This window comes from Dendrobium catenatum, unplaced genomic scaffold (assembly GCF_001605985.2).
Source record: "Dendrobium catenatum unplaced genomic scaffold, ASM160598v2 fragScaff_scaffold_1639, whole genome shotgun sequence".
Lineage (NCBI taxonomy): Eukaryota > Viridiplantae > Streptophyta > Magnoliopsida > Asparagales > Orchidaceae > Dendrobium > Dendrobium catenatum.
In genome coordinates this window covers 139,268-154,714 of record NW_021320101.1, presented here as the reverse complement: position 1 = coordinate 154,714, position 15,447 = coordinate 139,268, and the positions used below count along the sequence as shown (strand labels likewise).

Here is a 15,447-nt window from a genome sequence, read left to right as displayed (position 1 = left end):
AATCATGAAAGCAATAAGAAAATGCTCGAAAGATGTAATTTTTATGCTTTAAAATAGCAAATTAAGCAGTTAAGTAAGCTCTGCGAAGCAGACCGTCAGGTTTTTTACAATTTTTTTAAGGGTTTCAATTTAATACATCCTATCGCTGCTCAGATGTTACTGTGGGCAACTGTAACTTAAGAACCCAAAAACGATTCTATAATAAAAAAGTGAACTTGAAGGGAAAAACAAAAGAAAGAAATTGAAATCAATGATATCCGAGAAGAGTAAAAGAAAGCAGAGAGTAAGCGGAAACTTTGGATACAAACGAACAAGCAAAATCAACAGCTTTCCAGATGAATTCTTTTCAGTGCGATTTCATTGTTTTCAGAGTCAGTTACAGTCATCGAACCTTACCTCGAGAACGGCAAACGAAGTCGGTTTCTTCAGTTCAAGCAAGACCGGAAGTCATGAACTCAGCTTCGGAGACGGCGGAGAGCTCTGCAGCATCTTCTAATGGAGCGGGGAGATTGAGATCAAATAAGCTCTCGCTAAGCTTAGCAGGGCGTGGCTGCGAAGTGATGGTAATGGCGGTCGTCGAAGACGAAAGGTGGGATCTTTTGTGCCCGCCGAGGGCTTGACCACAGCCGAACTCTCGGAAGCAGATTGGGCAAACATGAACGCTTTTTCCGTCGGCGTCGGCATTGGCTTCCGTCGAGCCTTCAACATGGATCGGCGGGACACAGCTCCGCGACTTCTTGTGACTAGCGCGATGCCCGCCGAGAGCTTGGTATGACCGGAATACCTTCTTGCAAGTGCCGCACTGGAATCGGCTTCGCCCCTTCGCTTGCAAAGACCGCGGCTTTAAGTCAATCATCATCATCTCCTCTACTCTTTCATCTGCTTTGTTCACTTCCTCATCCTTGCTCCAAACATCACGAGACAGCAACATTAGGCTGATGGCAACGTCCTCCTCCGGCGTGGTGTCGGAGACAGAGCTAAGCAGTTCAGTCTCCGGTAGCTCCGGAGCCGGTCGCTTTTTGCGGCGTCGATTGATTGTGATAGGGGAGGACTCCGTTTCGCTTTCTCGGTCCTGAACAACTGATGACGAGAACTCCGGATCGACCATGCGGAAGCTTTTTTTAGGATTCTCTCGAAGGCCGTAGCCCAGCCCTTTCGCCTCCTCTGCTTCGCGGGAGGAAGTTGAGGAAGATGAGTAGTCGGAAAGAAGCGATTTCACCGAGGCCGCGGCGGCAGCCGCGACAGCCACAACGTGAGAGCGCATGTGGCCGCCAAGCGCGCGGCCATTGGAAAAGCTTCGGTCACAGAGCTTGCAAACATGCCTCTCCATGTCCAAGAAGCAGAGAGATCGAAGAAAGAGATAGGGTAGATTCAGCTATTTCTCTTTCTTCTCCCTCTACTCCATTACAAAATTGCTTTGCTGATAGCTCTTCTTCTTCACTCAAAGAGGGGAGAGTGAGAGCGAGTGGGAACTAAGAGGAGTAGGTGACAAGCATTCTTCCACCAAAAGAAACCCAAAACAAAGAATAGAAGGCGTGGTGCTGCTACAGAACTGGACAACTAGAGAGAGTGTAACGATAAAAAAGGAGCTTTTTTTTATTTAATTTAAGTATTTCCGTCTATGTATAAATGGATTAGATTATTATTTTTTTAATTTAAAAAAAAATCATATTTGAATTTTATTAAAATCTTTGTTAAGAAACGCCTAATTCCCAAAGTCATGCATAGTCTTCATGTCTTGTTTTAATTTTTTGCTTCTTCTTCACTTATGGTGCGTGTTAATGGCATTAATTACAGACGGGATTTGGCGATTTGCTGAAATTATTTACTTTCTAAGAAATTTGTGAATTTGTTGCGATGGTACGGCGGTGAACGCTTTTGTTGTTCCCGTTATTATTTCTTAAATAATTATTTACGCTTTTGTCCTCCCAGGGTTGGTTCTGTAGTTTTTGCTTTTGGGTGGGTGCGATTCGAAACCAAAGTGGCCGCACGGAAAAATCGAAACGGCGGCCCCGAGAAAACTGCTTGCTCTGAATAAGTTTAATAATTTTAAACTGAATTGAAACTATTTTTATTATGGATTAATATAAATTGTATTTAAGTGAAATTTTTCATTAGAAAAATGATTTTTAGAGAAACTTGAGCTAAAATCTTTAAATTAATTAAAATTGGAGATAAAAATTAATTAAAAATGATCATAATTAAATTTAAAATTAAGGATTAATTTATTGATTTATTAAAAACGTCGGAGTTACTTCGGAAGCCATTGCTTCTGATTTAATTAACTGAAGTTTCTATTAATTTCAAATATTTATGAGATATTCTTATTTATTTATTTAATAAATTAATAAAAAAAAAAACTAACTTCCTTGAGCTTAGGGCATCTCCAACCGAAAAACTCATTTTTCACTCCAAAATATAATAATACAACAAAATTCGGTAGTTTGTATCCAATCTAACTCCATCTTCTAACACTAAAAAAAATATTTCTACTATATTCTTTCTCATTTTTCATTTTATATATTTTTAATCATAAATTTTATTTTAAATTAATTAATTATGTAAAAAATATTTATATTTCTATAAAAAAAGATATTTCTAATTTATTATTTTAATTAGTAATAAAAAATTTATAAACTTAAATCTTTAAAATTAATAATTAATTTTTGAATTAAAAAAAAAACACAAATGGCGGATGAACAGTGCGACGTCAATATTGACGTCGCACAGTTCATCTTAGATCAAATTGCGTAAAAAATGACGCTTGATTGGAGCAAAGAAAGAACGTCAAACACCCATTTGCCGTTCCATTGGAGTTGAGTAAACACCACTTTCTTCGGAGGCGGGCCACGACCAACGGACCAAGTCGCATTAACTAGCCACCGTAGGAAATAAAGCGGGCCCCAAAGCTCACACCCTGGAATCAACGGACTCGCACGTGAGTCCGTTAGACAATCTGAACCGTTTGATTGTATTACTACATCCTTGCACGAATCTTCATAAATAAGTGATGTTGCGAAAATTTATACCCAAAGCTCCGTGCACCTAATCGGAAGATGTCCACGGTGGACACTAAAGTTGACCGTAGATTTAGCCATAGTAAACCGGCACAGAAATTTGGACTAATGGAATGGCCACGATTCGAATAAGGCAGCTGATTATTCATCGGTCCAGTCTTGTTCATTTATTTACATTAATACCCTTGGTTGACGTGAAGTTTGACTATATTAAGTTTGGCATTTAAATTTTATTATATTAAATTTTTAATCTTTCTTTTTTTTTGACATTAACATGATATGCAATAATTATTTTCTTATATAAAATATATTATGATGGAACTTGAAATTTTTTAATTTATATATAGACTTTATTTGATGCATCTTTTCATCAATAATTTTTTCGTTATTTTTTTTTTAAATTGAACTAAAAATCTGCTTCATAAAAAGTTATATAAAAAAAATGTTCCAAACAAAAATTTAATTAGTACAATTGAAAAAAATTATTTTAGTTCTACTGGACTGGTTGATGTGTTTTTCAGTTGTGAGTCACAATTTATTGGCCTGGACAATGATGAGGCGGACTTCTGCACAACCATTTGATGACATTGGCTTGTTGTCAACCTTGGTGGTGCGTTATCTCGTTATGATTGGTGGCATTTATTTTGGATGTGGGTTGATGCTTGGTCAGTGCTTGCTGCCTCCAATGGATGGTCCTTGTCTGACTTCTAGTTGGTTGTTCAAACGCACATGCCAGTTCCTGAGTACGGTTGTTGTTTGCCTTGATTTGCTAATTATAGTATTGTATTTTGATTTTTTTTCCTTTGGATTTGGTTGTTTTATTCCTTTTATTGAATGAATTTTGGAAAAAAAAATCAAAATATATTTTATATCAAAATATTTTTAAAATACATTGTTTTTTTCATTTTATAAATACTCCTTTTTATAGTATAAATAGCTCTTTTTTATAGCATAACATTTTGATATATGCTTTCAAAAAATAGTAAAATATTAATTTTTAAATTATTTTGAGCAATTGTTGTAAGAGAAGTTCTAATTACGTACATAAAAAATGAAAAATATATTTCTTAGAGCATTGATTTATACACTATTCTTAAAAGAAAATTATTTTATGACATCCTATTATTTTATATTAATAAAGATGAAGTATTATGATATCGTTATAGAAAATTCATAGTACTATTCAGAGTAGTTATTCAATCTACTAATCTTTACATCATATTAATTATCCATAAAATAATTACAATATTTACATCATATGAAATATAGTCAATTTATGCATTCAAAAGTAATAAATATTACTTTGTCTACCATAAGCTTGTTGTGAATGTGGATGATTGACCCTTTACTTTAATGAGATTTTTATAGCATGCCATCCACTAATTATGTTAATAATTATTTAGTAAATAAAGAGTCAAATCAAGTTTGGCTTAGTAAAATTTGACCCAAATGCTGAGTCAATTAGGCTATTGTTGCCACAGACTTGTAATATAATGACGAACTGAGAGTTTTGCGAAAAAAAATTTAAGAGCTTGATTTTTTTTTTTTTTTTTGTCGTTAAAACCCACATTAGGGGCACCCTACATGTTAAATAAAAATTATGATACAAGTCATTAAAGAATCCAAGGCCCTATAAAATACATCATTTAAAATAAAACATATGAGCCTTAAATTCAGTCTAAATACACAATCGAACAAAAGAAAATACAAAAATCAAAAGCAAGAACCATAAAGGGAGCCACCCAAGAACGGCCAACTGAGCCAACAGGAAACAACCGGTGCGAACAACAGAGAATACCCAACAAGATTTCAAACTGAGTCAAGATTAGTCTAACCAATTAGAGGCCAAGCAGAAGTAACCATAGTCAATATCAGAAGACATTCAACTAGATAGCACCCTGCAAGGAGGAAACATCAAAGAAAAACAAAGAAAGAGCCACAACATGCCCGATCCAAACAGCGAAGCGGAGAGAACTCACAACCATATCCCAACCATCAAACTAGAATAGTCATCCAAACCAACAGATCCCAAGAAGACTTACTTCTTCTTAGAATTCCGCAAAATATGCATGGGGTCTAATTAAGAGCTTGAGATTGTGTGAGAATGTTTTGATGTATTTTAAGGTTTAAGGTATATTTAGATGTCCTTACATTTGTGTTGATATTATTATTTATATATGATATAATGAACTAAATCAATATCAACGTAATTCTAAGTACATTCAACTATGTTTTGATACAAAATGTATGAGGATGTCTTTACGTAATTTTTTCAAAGAAAAATGAGATAATGTGATTGCTGTAATATGACTGATATATTCTCAAAAAATTATCTTAATCAAGCACGAATATCGAGGCAGAATTGAACCGGAAATTTCAAAAATTAAATTCAGGAGCATCTGAACTCCAATTTCAGCGAGCTTATAGTCAAACTGAGCATCTCGGAAATACGAACCCAACGACACCAAACTCAACTCAATCCGAGTTCAAATGAGTCTGAATCGAAGACTCGAAGTGCTGTTGGAAGATTCGAATCACGCTTTGAGTTACCAAATGGTCTCCGATTTTAACGAGCTTATACTCGAATCAAACGGCTCGACGAGACGAATCCAACGAGCCCAACATCGCCAAATTCCGACATCACTAAGGCCTTCAAATGTCCAACAAACGGTGCAAGATCGAAGGATTCAACATCTACCGTCCATTCGACCACTCTCTATTCACCCATGATCTCACACATATTTACAAGTCATGCCACTACATAAAATTATAAATAGAGCCCTCATTTTTCACAAGAGGACTCAAGTGAGAAGAGAGAGAAGAAGAGAAGAGAAGGAGGAGAATCAGCTCCTCCTCGACCACCGCCGGAGTTCTTTCCGCCGCCTGAATACGCCAGAATTCTGCTGGATTTTCGGGAGACGTCGGAATTTTGCAAAACTTTGTAACTTTGTTTCAATTTAGAATAAACATATTGTAATCTGATCGATTGATCATCCTAACTTGTGGGACGAATCAACCTCTGTATTTCAAACGAACACTAGTGGAATTACTTCAATTGGGCGTGGCCCCGTGGTTTTTTTCCTTTTTGGGTTTTCCACATAAAAATCCTGGTGTTCATTTTCTCCTTTCCTGTTTTTGTATGCTGAATATTCGTACAACGTTTGGACGTAAAATTACAAACTCTACCGCCGCGTATATTCTAGCCTGCAGCAATGAAAATTTTGCTTTTATGATAGAAAACCTAATATTCGTCATTGAAATTCGCTCTATTATTCTAGATACTTGATGACCACATATTTCATTAGAAGTTTTATAATGAGCTTCCTTTTATAGGGTGTCACTTTCTCCCAAAATTTTGCTTGTTAAAGATGTCTTGCTAATAAAATAGAAGATACTTGGTGGGGCTGCTTTTTTATCTTTAAGATTCTATATTGGGAAAACTCTTTTAGATTAATAATAATGCGAGAAACTTACAAAAAAATATAATACATCAATTATAATAAATGTATAAAAATGTGTACACATAAGTTTATATGATTTAAGCTTCGTTTGAGACGGTTTTCTTACTATTTCATAAAGCAACTTTCTAGTATAAAAATTAAAAATTTTATATTAAAAAATTATTTTAAGAAATAGAAAGAAAATCGTTCCAAACAAAGCCTTAAAAAGATATACTTACCTTCATGCTCATAGAGAGATTGAGTATTCATATAAAGTTGCATATATGCTATTTTTTTTTTTTTATGTTAATTATAGAAGAACAACAATCATGTAATGTGAAAATGAGACTTAAACGTAGAGAAAATGAAAAGTATCTAATGTTGCTTAGTTTGGTGGGCGAGTACGATTGGGAACCTCTTAACCCGCGCGTGGTCGATTTTCCTCGAGCAGCAACGCCTCTTAAGTGGGGCCCAATCAAGTGTGGATCAGGAGTCTTTGGGGTAGGTGCCTCTTCTAGGTCAGACGAGGATTAGTTACTCTGCAAAACGCCCTTTAGGGGGTGACAGAGGGTGAATACCCCGTTCCAAAAAAAAAATGTAGAGAAGAAATTATTATAATTATTATAATTATTATAGTTCTTTCATTTAATTTAGGCTTTGTTTGGACAACTTTTTTACCTTTTTCTGAAGCAATTTTTTATTACAAGTGCTAAACTATTGCTTTAGAAAACATTAAAAAATTTGTCTCAAACGAAGCCTTAGGTTTTGTTTGTGACGACTTTCCTACTGCTTATTAAAATTTTTGTATTAAAAAATAGCTTTAAAACACAGTAAGAAAGTCATCCCAAATTAAACCTTAATCTCCCTATTAAAACAATCTCTTCACTTGATGGAGCTAAAACTATATCATTTTTTAAGACTGCAAAACGCCCTTTAGGGGGTGACAGAGGGTGAATACCCCGTTCCAAAAAAAAAAATGTAGAGAAGAAATTATTATAATTATTATAGTTCTTTCATTTAATTTAGGCTTTGTTTGGACAACTTTTTTACCTTTTTCTGAAGCAATTTTTTATTACAAGTGCTAAACTATTGCTTTAGAAAACATTAAAAAATTTGTCTCAAACGAAGCCTTAGGTTTTGTTTGTGACGACTTTCCTACTGCATATTAAAATTTTTTTATTAAAAAATAGCTTTAAAAAATAGTAATAAAGTCATCCCAAATCAAATCTTAATCTCCCTATTAAAACAATCTCTTCACTTGATGGACCTAAAACTATATCAATTTTTTAAGAAGTTAAGTATTTTCCTAAATAGTTTCAAATAAATAGTAAAACAAAAACTAAAAAAAAAAGATCTAAAGCAATTATAACTATTGATCTCCAACAGTTCTTTTAGTATTGGATAAATTTAACAATAATTATAAAAAAATTTAACTACAATTAGCGCATTATCTTCCTCTTGAGTTCAGGCCCTCGACCAAAAATAAGCACTCAAATAAGCTGAATTTGAACAAATTGACTCCTTGATTAGATAAATATAAAAGAAGAATATATGTCACATATATAAATATATTCATAAAAATATAAAAATATGCTGATGAATATATTATATGGAAGATATGATAGAGCAGCTAGCAAGAAGGCAGCGGTGGAGCACAGAGATATATGGTGGTCCGGTGGAAAATGTAGAGCAGTTAGGTGAGGACTGGAGCCAATCATGTCGAAGTTTGTCAGATCATAATAGAATCCACGAGGAAAATGATAGAACGTACATTTTTTTGTAATTGTTAAGTATAATTTGTGCTCTTATAGGCGATATGATTATTTGCATTGATTAAATAATAATTGGTATAGTATATACATTTTTAGAAAAGTATTTGTTTAATATGAATCTTAAGATGATATTTAAATAAACAAGTTTAAGATGATATTAAGTCAAACGATGCTTTATTTACTACAATGTATTAGAAATGAATGTGAATATGTTATTAAGTAATAGTCAATCGCTATTACTGTTATAGTATTGTGATAATAATGTATGTGTATAAGATAAGTAAAGACCGGTTTGCCCGCTTGTTACAGATTGATTGACTTGTACATGATGATGAGCTAACAAGCTTTCCTTTAAATGTTATGATTGGGTGGTGTTATCCTCTATTGATACAAAGATATAATGATTGATAGTTATAAAGAGTTATTATTATGTCAATAAACAAAGAGTAACGACTCTGTTTATTGAGCCAACAATTACCGACTACCGATTACTAATTATTAAAAAACACCAAGATAGGCAGAATTTCATGTTTAGTGTGACTATTAAATGCATGTTACAGATTAATTTTTAATGTATGATTTTATTGATAATGTAATGATTCACTGTCAATATATATGGATTTACTGTTATTGCATTGTTTTACTGCTAACTACTGAATTTACTGGTATTAATACATACACCATTGCTATTACTGATACCACTACTTATTCATTGTTATTGTTATCAATATTGATTCATTGTACTAATATTGAACATTTGATATACTAAGCACACGACAAATATCTCTTGTTTGGGACAACTTTTTTTTTTATTGCTTTCTAAGTAGTTTACTAGTTTAAAATTTCTTAAATTAGAAATGTTTGTACGTACTAAAAACTGCTTTAAAAAATAGTAACAAAGTTGTTCCAAATAATACCATAATAAATAAGATAAACATGATCCAACATAAATCCAAATGAATCTAAATCAAGCACTTGAAGCATCTGTGTGAACTTCTTGATATAAGTTGAAGAATCAAATTCTCTCCAAATATTGCATGCATGTAGTCATTTTGAGCGTCTCAACAAGACAAATCCAACGAGCCAAAAAATGTCTAACTTCGACGTAGCGAAGAGATTCTCGATTTTATATAATGGAGGTTCTCGAGATAAGATATTTAAAGAATTTTATTATTTTGCCCAACAATCATCATCAATGATCCCAATCAACAACGAGAGCCTCCATCATCTAACTTCTATCATTCATGAATCATCATTGTCTAACTACTAACATCCGATTTCATCATTTAACCTTTGTTGTTTATAATTGCGGACGCTCCACCAATCTTATATTATCATCGTCCAATCAATATTACCTAAATGTGTGCACTTTCTACCACTTGTTGTATAATCCATAATAGGAATAAGACAATTGTTCTCAGCTAGTAATCCCATCTTCTTCATTTGTGAGGAAGGTGAACTCTTGCTGCATCTTTAATTATTAAGTGAGCTTTTGCAACTCTGTCAGGCTTTGTGAATTTTCCTCACTTAAAAATCTTCTACATTAGAAAATTTAGTACTTCTTACAACTTCTAGATGTGAGTCTTAGGCTTCATTTGGGACAGCTTTTTTCCTGCTTATTGAAGCAGCTTTTTAGTATAAAAATTAAATTTTTGTACTAGAAAACTGCTTCAAGAAGCAGTAAAAAGTCATCCCAAACGAAGCCTTAGTTTGGGATGACTTTAGCTTCGTTTGGGATGACTTTATTATTGTTTTTAAAATGAGATTTTTTGTATACAAATTAAAATTTTTGTACTAAAAAGTTGATTTAAGACGCAGTAAGAAATTCGTCCCAAATGAAACCTTATTTTTTTATAAAATTAATATATTAAACATACACTTTCTACCATAGTAAAATTTCTAGAACATAACAATAATAAAATTATGGGAGAGATTGAATGTGAGAGAGTGAGATATTCTTTCGATATGACCTGTTAAAATTTGGAGGTATATAATTGCTATAATTGCTTTGTTTAATCCACCTCAATATTTTATTTCAATTTTAATAAATGATAAGTTTTTTTATTTAGGATTCATTTGAGACAGTTTTTTTTTCTATAAAATTGTTTTAAAAAATGATAAGAAAATAATCCCAAACTAAATCTTAATATAAAAATAACGATGCAACATTGCCCCCACTTTATAATCTCAAAAATTTTGATTTTAATAAATAGTAATATGATATTATAAATTATTTTTTTTTCTATATTTCTTTTAGTGTCAGTATATGAAAAATTTTCTTGAATTTCTGAATAAGATCTCCACATTTTATAAGCTGAAAGGATTTTGGCTAATAAGCCTAATATTATCGGAGGCAATTTAAGCAAAAGTTAAGTAAATCTATGCTTAAAAAATGTTATATTATTTATATGTTAAGTTAGTTTAGGGATTTTTGTTTCATATTATTTAATACTATTTAGCGATCTTGTTGTGTTAACATTAATATTGAGTAAGATATTAACTAAAAGCACTTAAAAGAGTTCTTAGATTTGATGAAAAGTGAGCGTATATTATTTCAAATATATATATATATATATATTTCAGTTTGGTCTGATGAAAAAGAAATGCAAAATGAAATTGTAATGAATTCTAAATTTATTGGATTTTTCATATTTTATGTATTCTAAATTCGTCCTTTCCTGTCAATTTCTAAATGCACTATAAGATAACTCTACTATTAATTTTCGCCACCATACTTATGGTTGTTGGCGCAATCTGTCTTCGCCACTAATCTCCATTATCACTACAACACCTCACCATCAATGACTAACCAGTCAAAAACTACCATCATTATTAAGCTTTATAGAAGATTTATTTTATTTAATATAAAAAATAGAGTAATCTATGTTTGTCACAATCGGGTCATGGGTTATGTTCAAGTTAAATCTGGAATTGATTCGATGCTATTTGGGTCAACCCAAACTCAACCCATTTTTTTGCATACGGTTCATAAAATTCACCCCGGACTCAATATTAGGGACCATGTTATCAAATGAGACATATAATTGCATCATGGAGCCACTACAAATCGACTTGCTGATATATTTACAAAATCGATGGTCTTTGAAATCTTCAGCAACTTAAGAACCTGATTGTGTGATAGTCATTCATGTTTGAAATTGATGCTTTCTGTTTCTGATCTTTTGTTTATGGCTTTTTTTTTTATTTGTTTGTTTGTTTCTGTTTATGTGTTCTTGTTTTAAGCTTTTGATTTTATGTTGATTTCCTTCAGTGTTTTAAGAATTATATCACTGCTCACTTATGATGTTAATTTTTAAAATGACATTTTCTCCTTATTTTTATTCAGAAACATATAAGCATTGATTGACTCCTCCACAATAGGTAAAGGTAGAAGCATTGCTGATCCGCAAATGGGAGGAAGGCCAACCTCTCGTTCGTCGTCTTGTCGATGCCGAAGAAGAGGAAGGAGGAAGGAAAGTCCGAAGTCATTGAAGAATGTGTGACATAACGAAATGAGCGTCGATGGCTTATGGTTAGGATCACAAACCAATTGTCAATTTGCCGGCGGTAGGACGACGAGAGAGGCGATGGCGAGGCCGTCAAGCCGGGTTGACTTGCGTACAACGGGAGAGGCTAGTGACCGACGGTGGGAATCGAGACAGCGGGAGTTCTCGGGTTGAACCCGAATCAATTTCAGGTTTTTGGGTCAACCTGAATCCAACCCGATTTTTTAGGTCAGTTTATTAAACCCGAATCCGACTCATTTGAAAAATGGGTGAACCCTAACTCGGAATTTTTTTGTTGGGTTTGGATCAGATTTTCAGGTCGTATCCAATATTGACACTCCTAGAATAATCATTTGTATTAATTGTATCCTTATTCAAATAATTACAAATATATCAAATTTATTACACTCATTTTAGCATATATTTGATTATAAGCTTATCTATTTCAATACCATATTATATGTACAGCAAAAGTTTCAGATGTTTATAAAGCATGTTGACTATTTATGCGTAGAAGAATCGTTAAACAAACGTCAAATCACTTTCAAGTGCCATATCTTGATTCGCACAGTACTGCATGCTTTCTCTTAAAAAGACATTTGATCACACCATGAATCGCTTGAAACATGTAAATTTAAGAAAATATATTAAATTTTCTAAATTACATATATGCCACATTTGTTCTCGATTATAGTTAGCTTAGGCCTTTGGGTTACTTGTTTATACAATAAATATTTTAGTTAAAATTGAATTGTTTAGTGCGAATTCATTTAGGAAATTTAGTTGATTTTTATTGTTTCAAATTCTAATTACAGGAAAAATAAGGGGCTTTTGAAGCATTTTTTTTTGCTTTTTTTCGGGCTATTTTGACTATTTTAACGGCAACGAAAAAAGTTGCAAGCTATACCAAAATTAATGTACGAATGCTATGGCCATTGTATGTTGCAAATACTTTTCGTAACTGATATATCATCAAAAAATTATCTTGATCTCGAGGTAAAAATCAAGTTGGACATTTCAAAAATTAAATATGGGATCATGTGAACTTAGATTTCAGCAAACTTATAGTCGAACTAAGCGTCTCGAAAATACGAACCCAATGACATCAAATTCAACTCGATCTGAGCCCAAATGAGTCTGATTCGAATACCTGAAGCGCTGTTGGAAGGTTCAAACCACAAATTAAGTTACCAAATGGTTTTCAAACATAATGTGCTTATAGTAGAATCAAGTGGCTCGACAAGATGAATCCAATGAGCCCAATATCGCCGAATTCCGACATCATTAAGACCTTCAAATGTCTGACGAACGGTACATGATCAAGAGATTCAATATCGGTCGTCCATCGAACCACTCCACATTTGCCCATGATCTCTCACCTATTTATGGGCCATGCCACTCCATAAATTTATAAATAGATCTCTCATTTCTCTTGAAAGTGGTCCCAAGCAAGAAAAAGAAGAAGAAGAAGAGAAAGAAATGAGGGAAGAAACTTATCCTCGACCACCGCCGGAATTCTGAATGCGCTGGAATTCTGCCCGACGCCTAAGTGACGTCGGAATTCTGCCCGACGCCCGAGTGACACCGAAATTCTTCCCAAGTGCCGCCAGAATTCTTTCAGACGCCCAAGTGACGCCAGAATTATGCCCGACGCCCAAGTGACGCCAGAACTCTGTCCGATTTCCAAGTGACGTCAGAATTATAAGTGACTCTGAATTCAGCTCGAATACACAACTTGTTTGTAATCGAATTTAAATCCGGGAGTGTAGCATTGTAATCTGATCGTCCTAAATTTTAAGGACGAGTCAGCCTCTTGTACCCAGGGGCGGAACCAGCCCTAATTTTTAGGGGGGGGGGGGGGGGGGGGAAGACATATATGGGGGGGGGCAAACTTATAAGATATATATGTCGGGGGTCTAAGGGGGCAGTGTTCTCTGGCGGGATTCGACCTGTTGGGGGCAATTACCTAAAGACCATAGTATTTTAAAATTTTTAGGGGGGGCAATTGCCTAAAAATTCTTGTAATAAAAACTAAAAAATAAGTGAAAATGGGTAAATTAACTAAAAAAATGATATAAATAAATTTTTTAAAAATTTTTGAGGGGGTGCAATTGCCCCCCCTGAGAGCCATGGGGTTCCGCCCCTGCTTGTACCTTAAACAAACACCATTGCAATTGTTTCAACTGGGCATGGCCCCATGGTTTTTTCCCTTTCCAAGTTTTTCCATGTAAAAATCTTGGTGTTATTATTTCTCCACTGTTTGTATGCTAGATATTCGTACAACGCTGAGACAGAAGTTTTTTAACTCTATCGCCGCGTATATTCTAGTCCGCAACAGTAACTATTTTGCAACTGTTGGGAAGATTTTTTACTAAAAAGCCACTTTAAAAAATAATAAAAAATCATGCCAAATGAAGCATAAATCTTTGCAATTAGCAACAATTAAAACTGCTTCAATACATTTTTTTGTAGCAATTGTTAGGGGCGATTTGAAAACCACTGCAAAAAAGAAGAAGATTTTGCATTGATTTTGACCATCGGTATTTGACCAGTGAAAATACCATTGGTTTTAACCGCTTCTATAATCAAACCCTAGCTCTTATGCCGATTAGAAGCTCGCTTCTTGATCCATTCTCTTTCTCACGTTTTCTATCTCGACACCTTCTCTCGCTCGCGCGCAGCACTCCCTAGACTCTTCCCCTTCTTTCATTATTCCGCGCATGATGGGTCGCCTCTGATCGATTGTGTTGTCATAGCCCTATTTTTATAATTCTTTTATTCAAATAGGATAGTTACCAAATTATCCTTGTTGCATCCTAGAGTATTCACGACAATAGAGAAATATAAAATTTAACGTCTTAACTTTGTACGAAGACGCGGCATGCAATCAGATAGGAGAGAGGGTGCGTCATTCAATAGAGACACCAAAATTTTTACATGTAAAATTTCTATAAAAAAAAAGGGGGGAAAAACCACGAAGCCTAGCCCAATATGAATAAATCCACTATTATTTGTAGGTTATTATAAATAAGGCCCTACTTTGGGGGAAGGCCTTAACTGTGAGACCTCGTTCCCTTACTGTTCCTCTCTGATTTGGATTTTCCTCTCAGGATCGTCCAGGACGATTTGAGATCGTCCAGGCCAATCTTCACTGTAGAAAATACCGTCCTGAAAATAGTTCTCGTAACCGTCCAGGACGATATTTTTGGTCTGATCGTCCTGGGACGATTTGGCGATCGGCCGGGCCGATTAGCTTAAGAATATAAGAAAATCATCTCGTTTTGAGGAGAGAGAAAATCATTTTATAAAAATCAGATATTTTGAGGAGAGAGAAAGAGAAAGGGAAAAAGAGGAAACCTGGTTTTGGAGGCCGTGGAGCGCTTTTCGTCCGACGCTGCTGTTGGGAAAAGTGTAGATCTCGTGGTAAGGACTCTGAATCCTATTTCTGTTTTCAAAGATATTGAGTTTTGACCGAGTTGTGATCTGTTTTGTGTTTTCGTAATCGACTTTTCGACGTGATTTCTTATTGACACAACTTTCACCGCACAACTTTTAGTATGTTATAGATATGACTATTGTACACGATTTGACTATATTCTGCGACGATTTTACCGGTCGGAATTGATTCTACGCGATTTTAATCGAATAGAAAAATATCAGGACTTGATTTGATTTGATTTCTATAGGACAATAGTCTTGTATTGATGTCATA

The 15,447-nt window shown here is 34.1% G+C and overlaps 1 protein-coding gene across 1 annotated transcript; it reads right to left on the bottom strand.

Moving 5' to 3' along the window:
* Positions 1-256: 256 nt before the first annotated feature.
* LOC110110632 (zinc finger protein ZAT4) lies at positions 257-1,536 on the bottom strand. The gene has a single exon (XM_020842210.2). The coding sequence runs from the start codon at positions 1,328-1,330 to the stop codon at positions 431-433; it is 900 nt and encodes a 299-aa protein (XP_020697869.1). The 5' UTR covers positions 1,331-1,536; the 3' UTR covers positions 257-430.
* Positions 1,537-15,447: the final 13,911 nt, after the last annotated feature.

What these genes read in the sequence shown, in the direction of transcription:
- LOC110110632 (XM_020842210.2), bottom strand. Translation starts at nt 1,330, where the DNA reads ATGGAGAGGCATGTTTGCAAGCTCTGTGACCGAAGCTTTTCCAATGGC.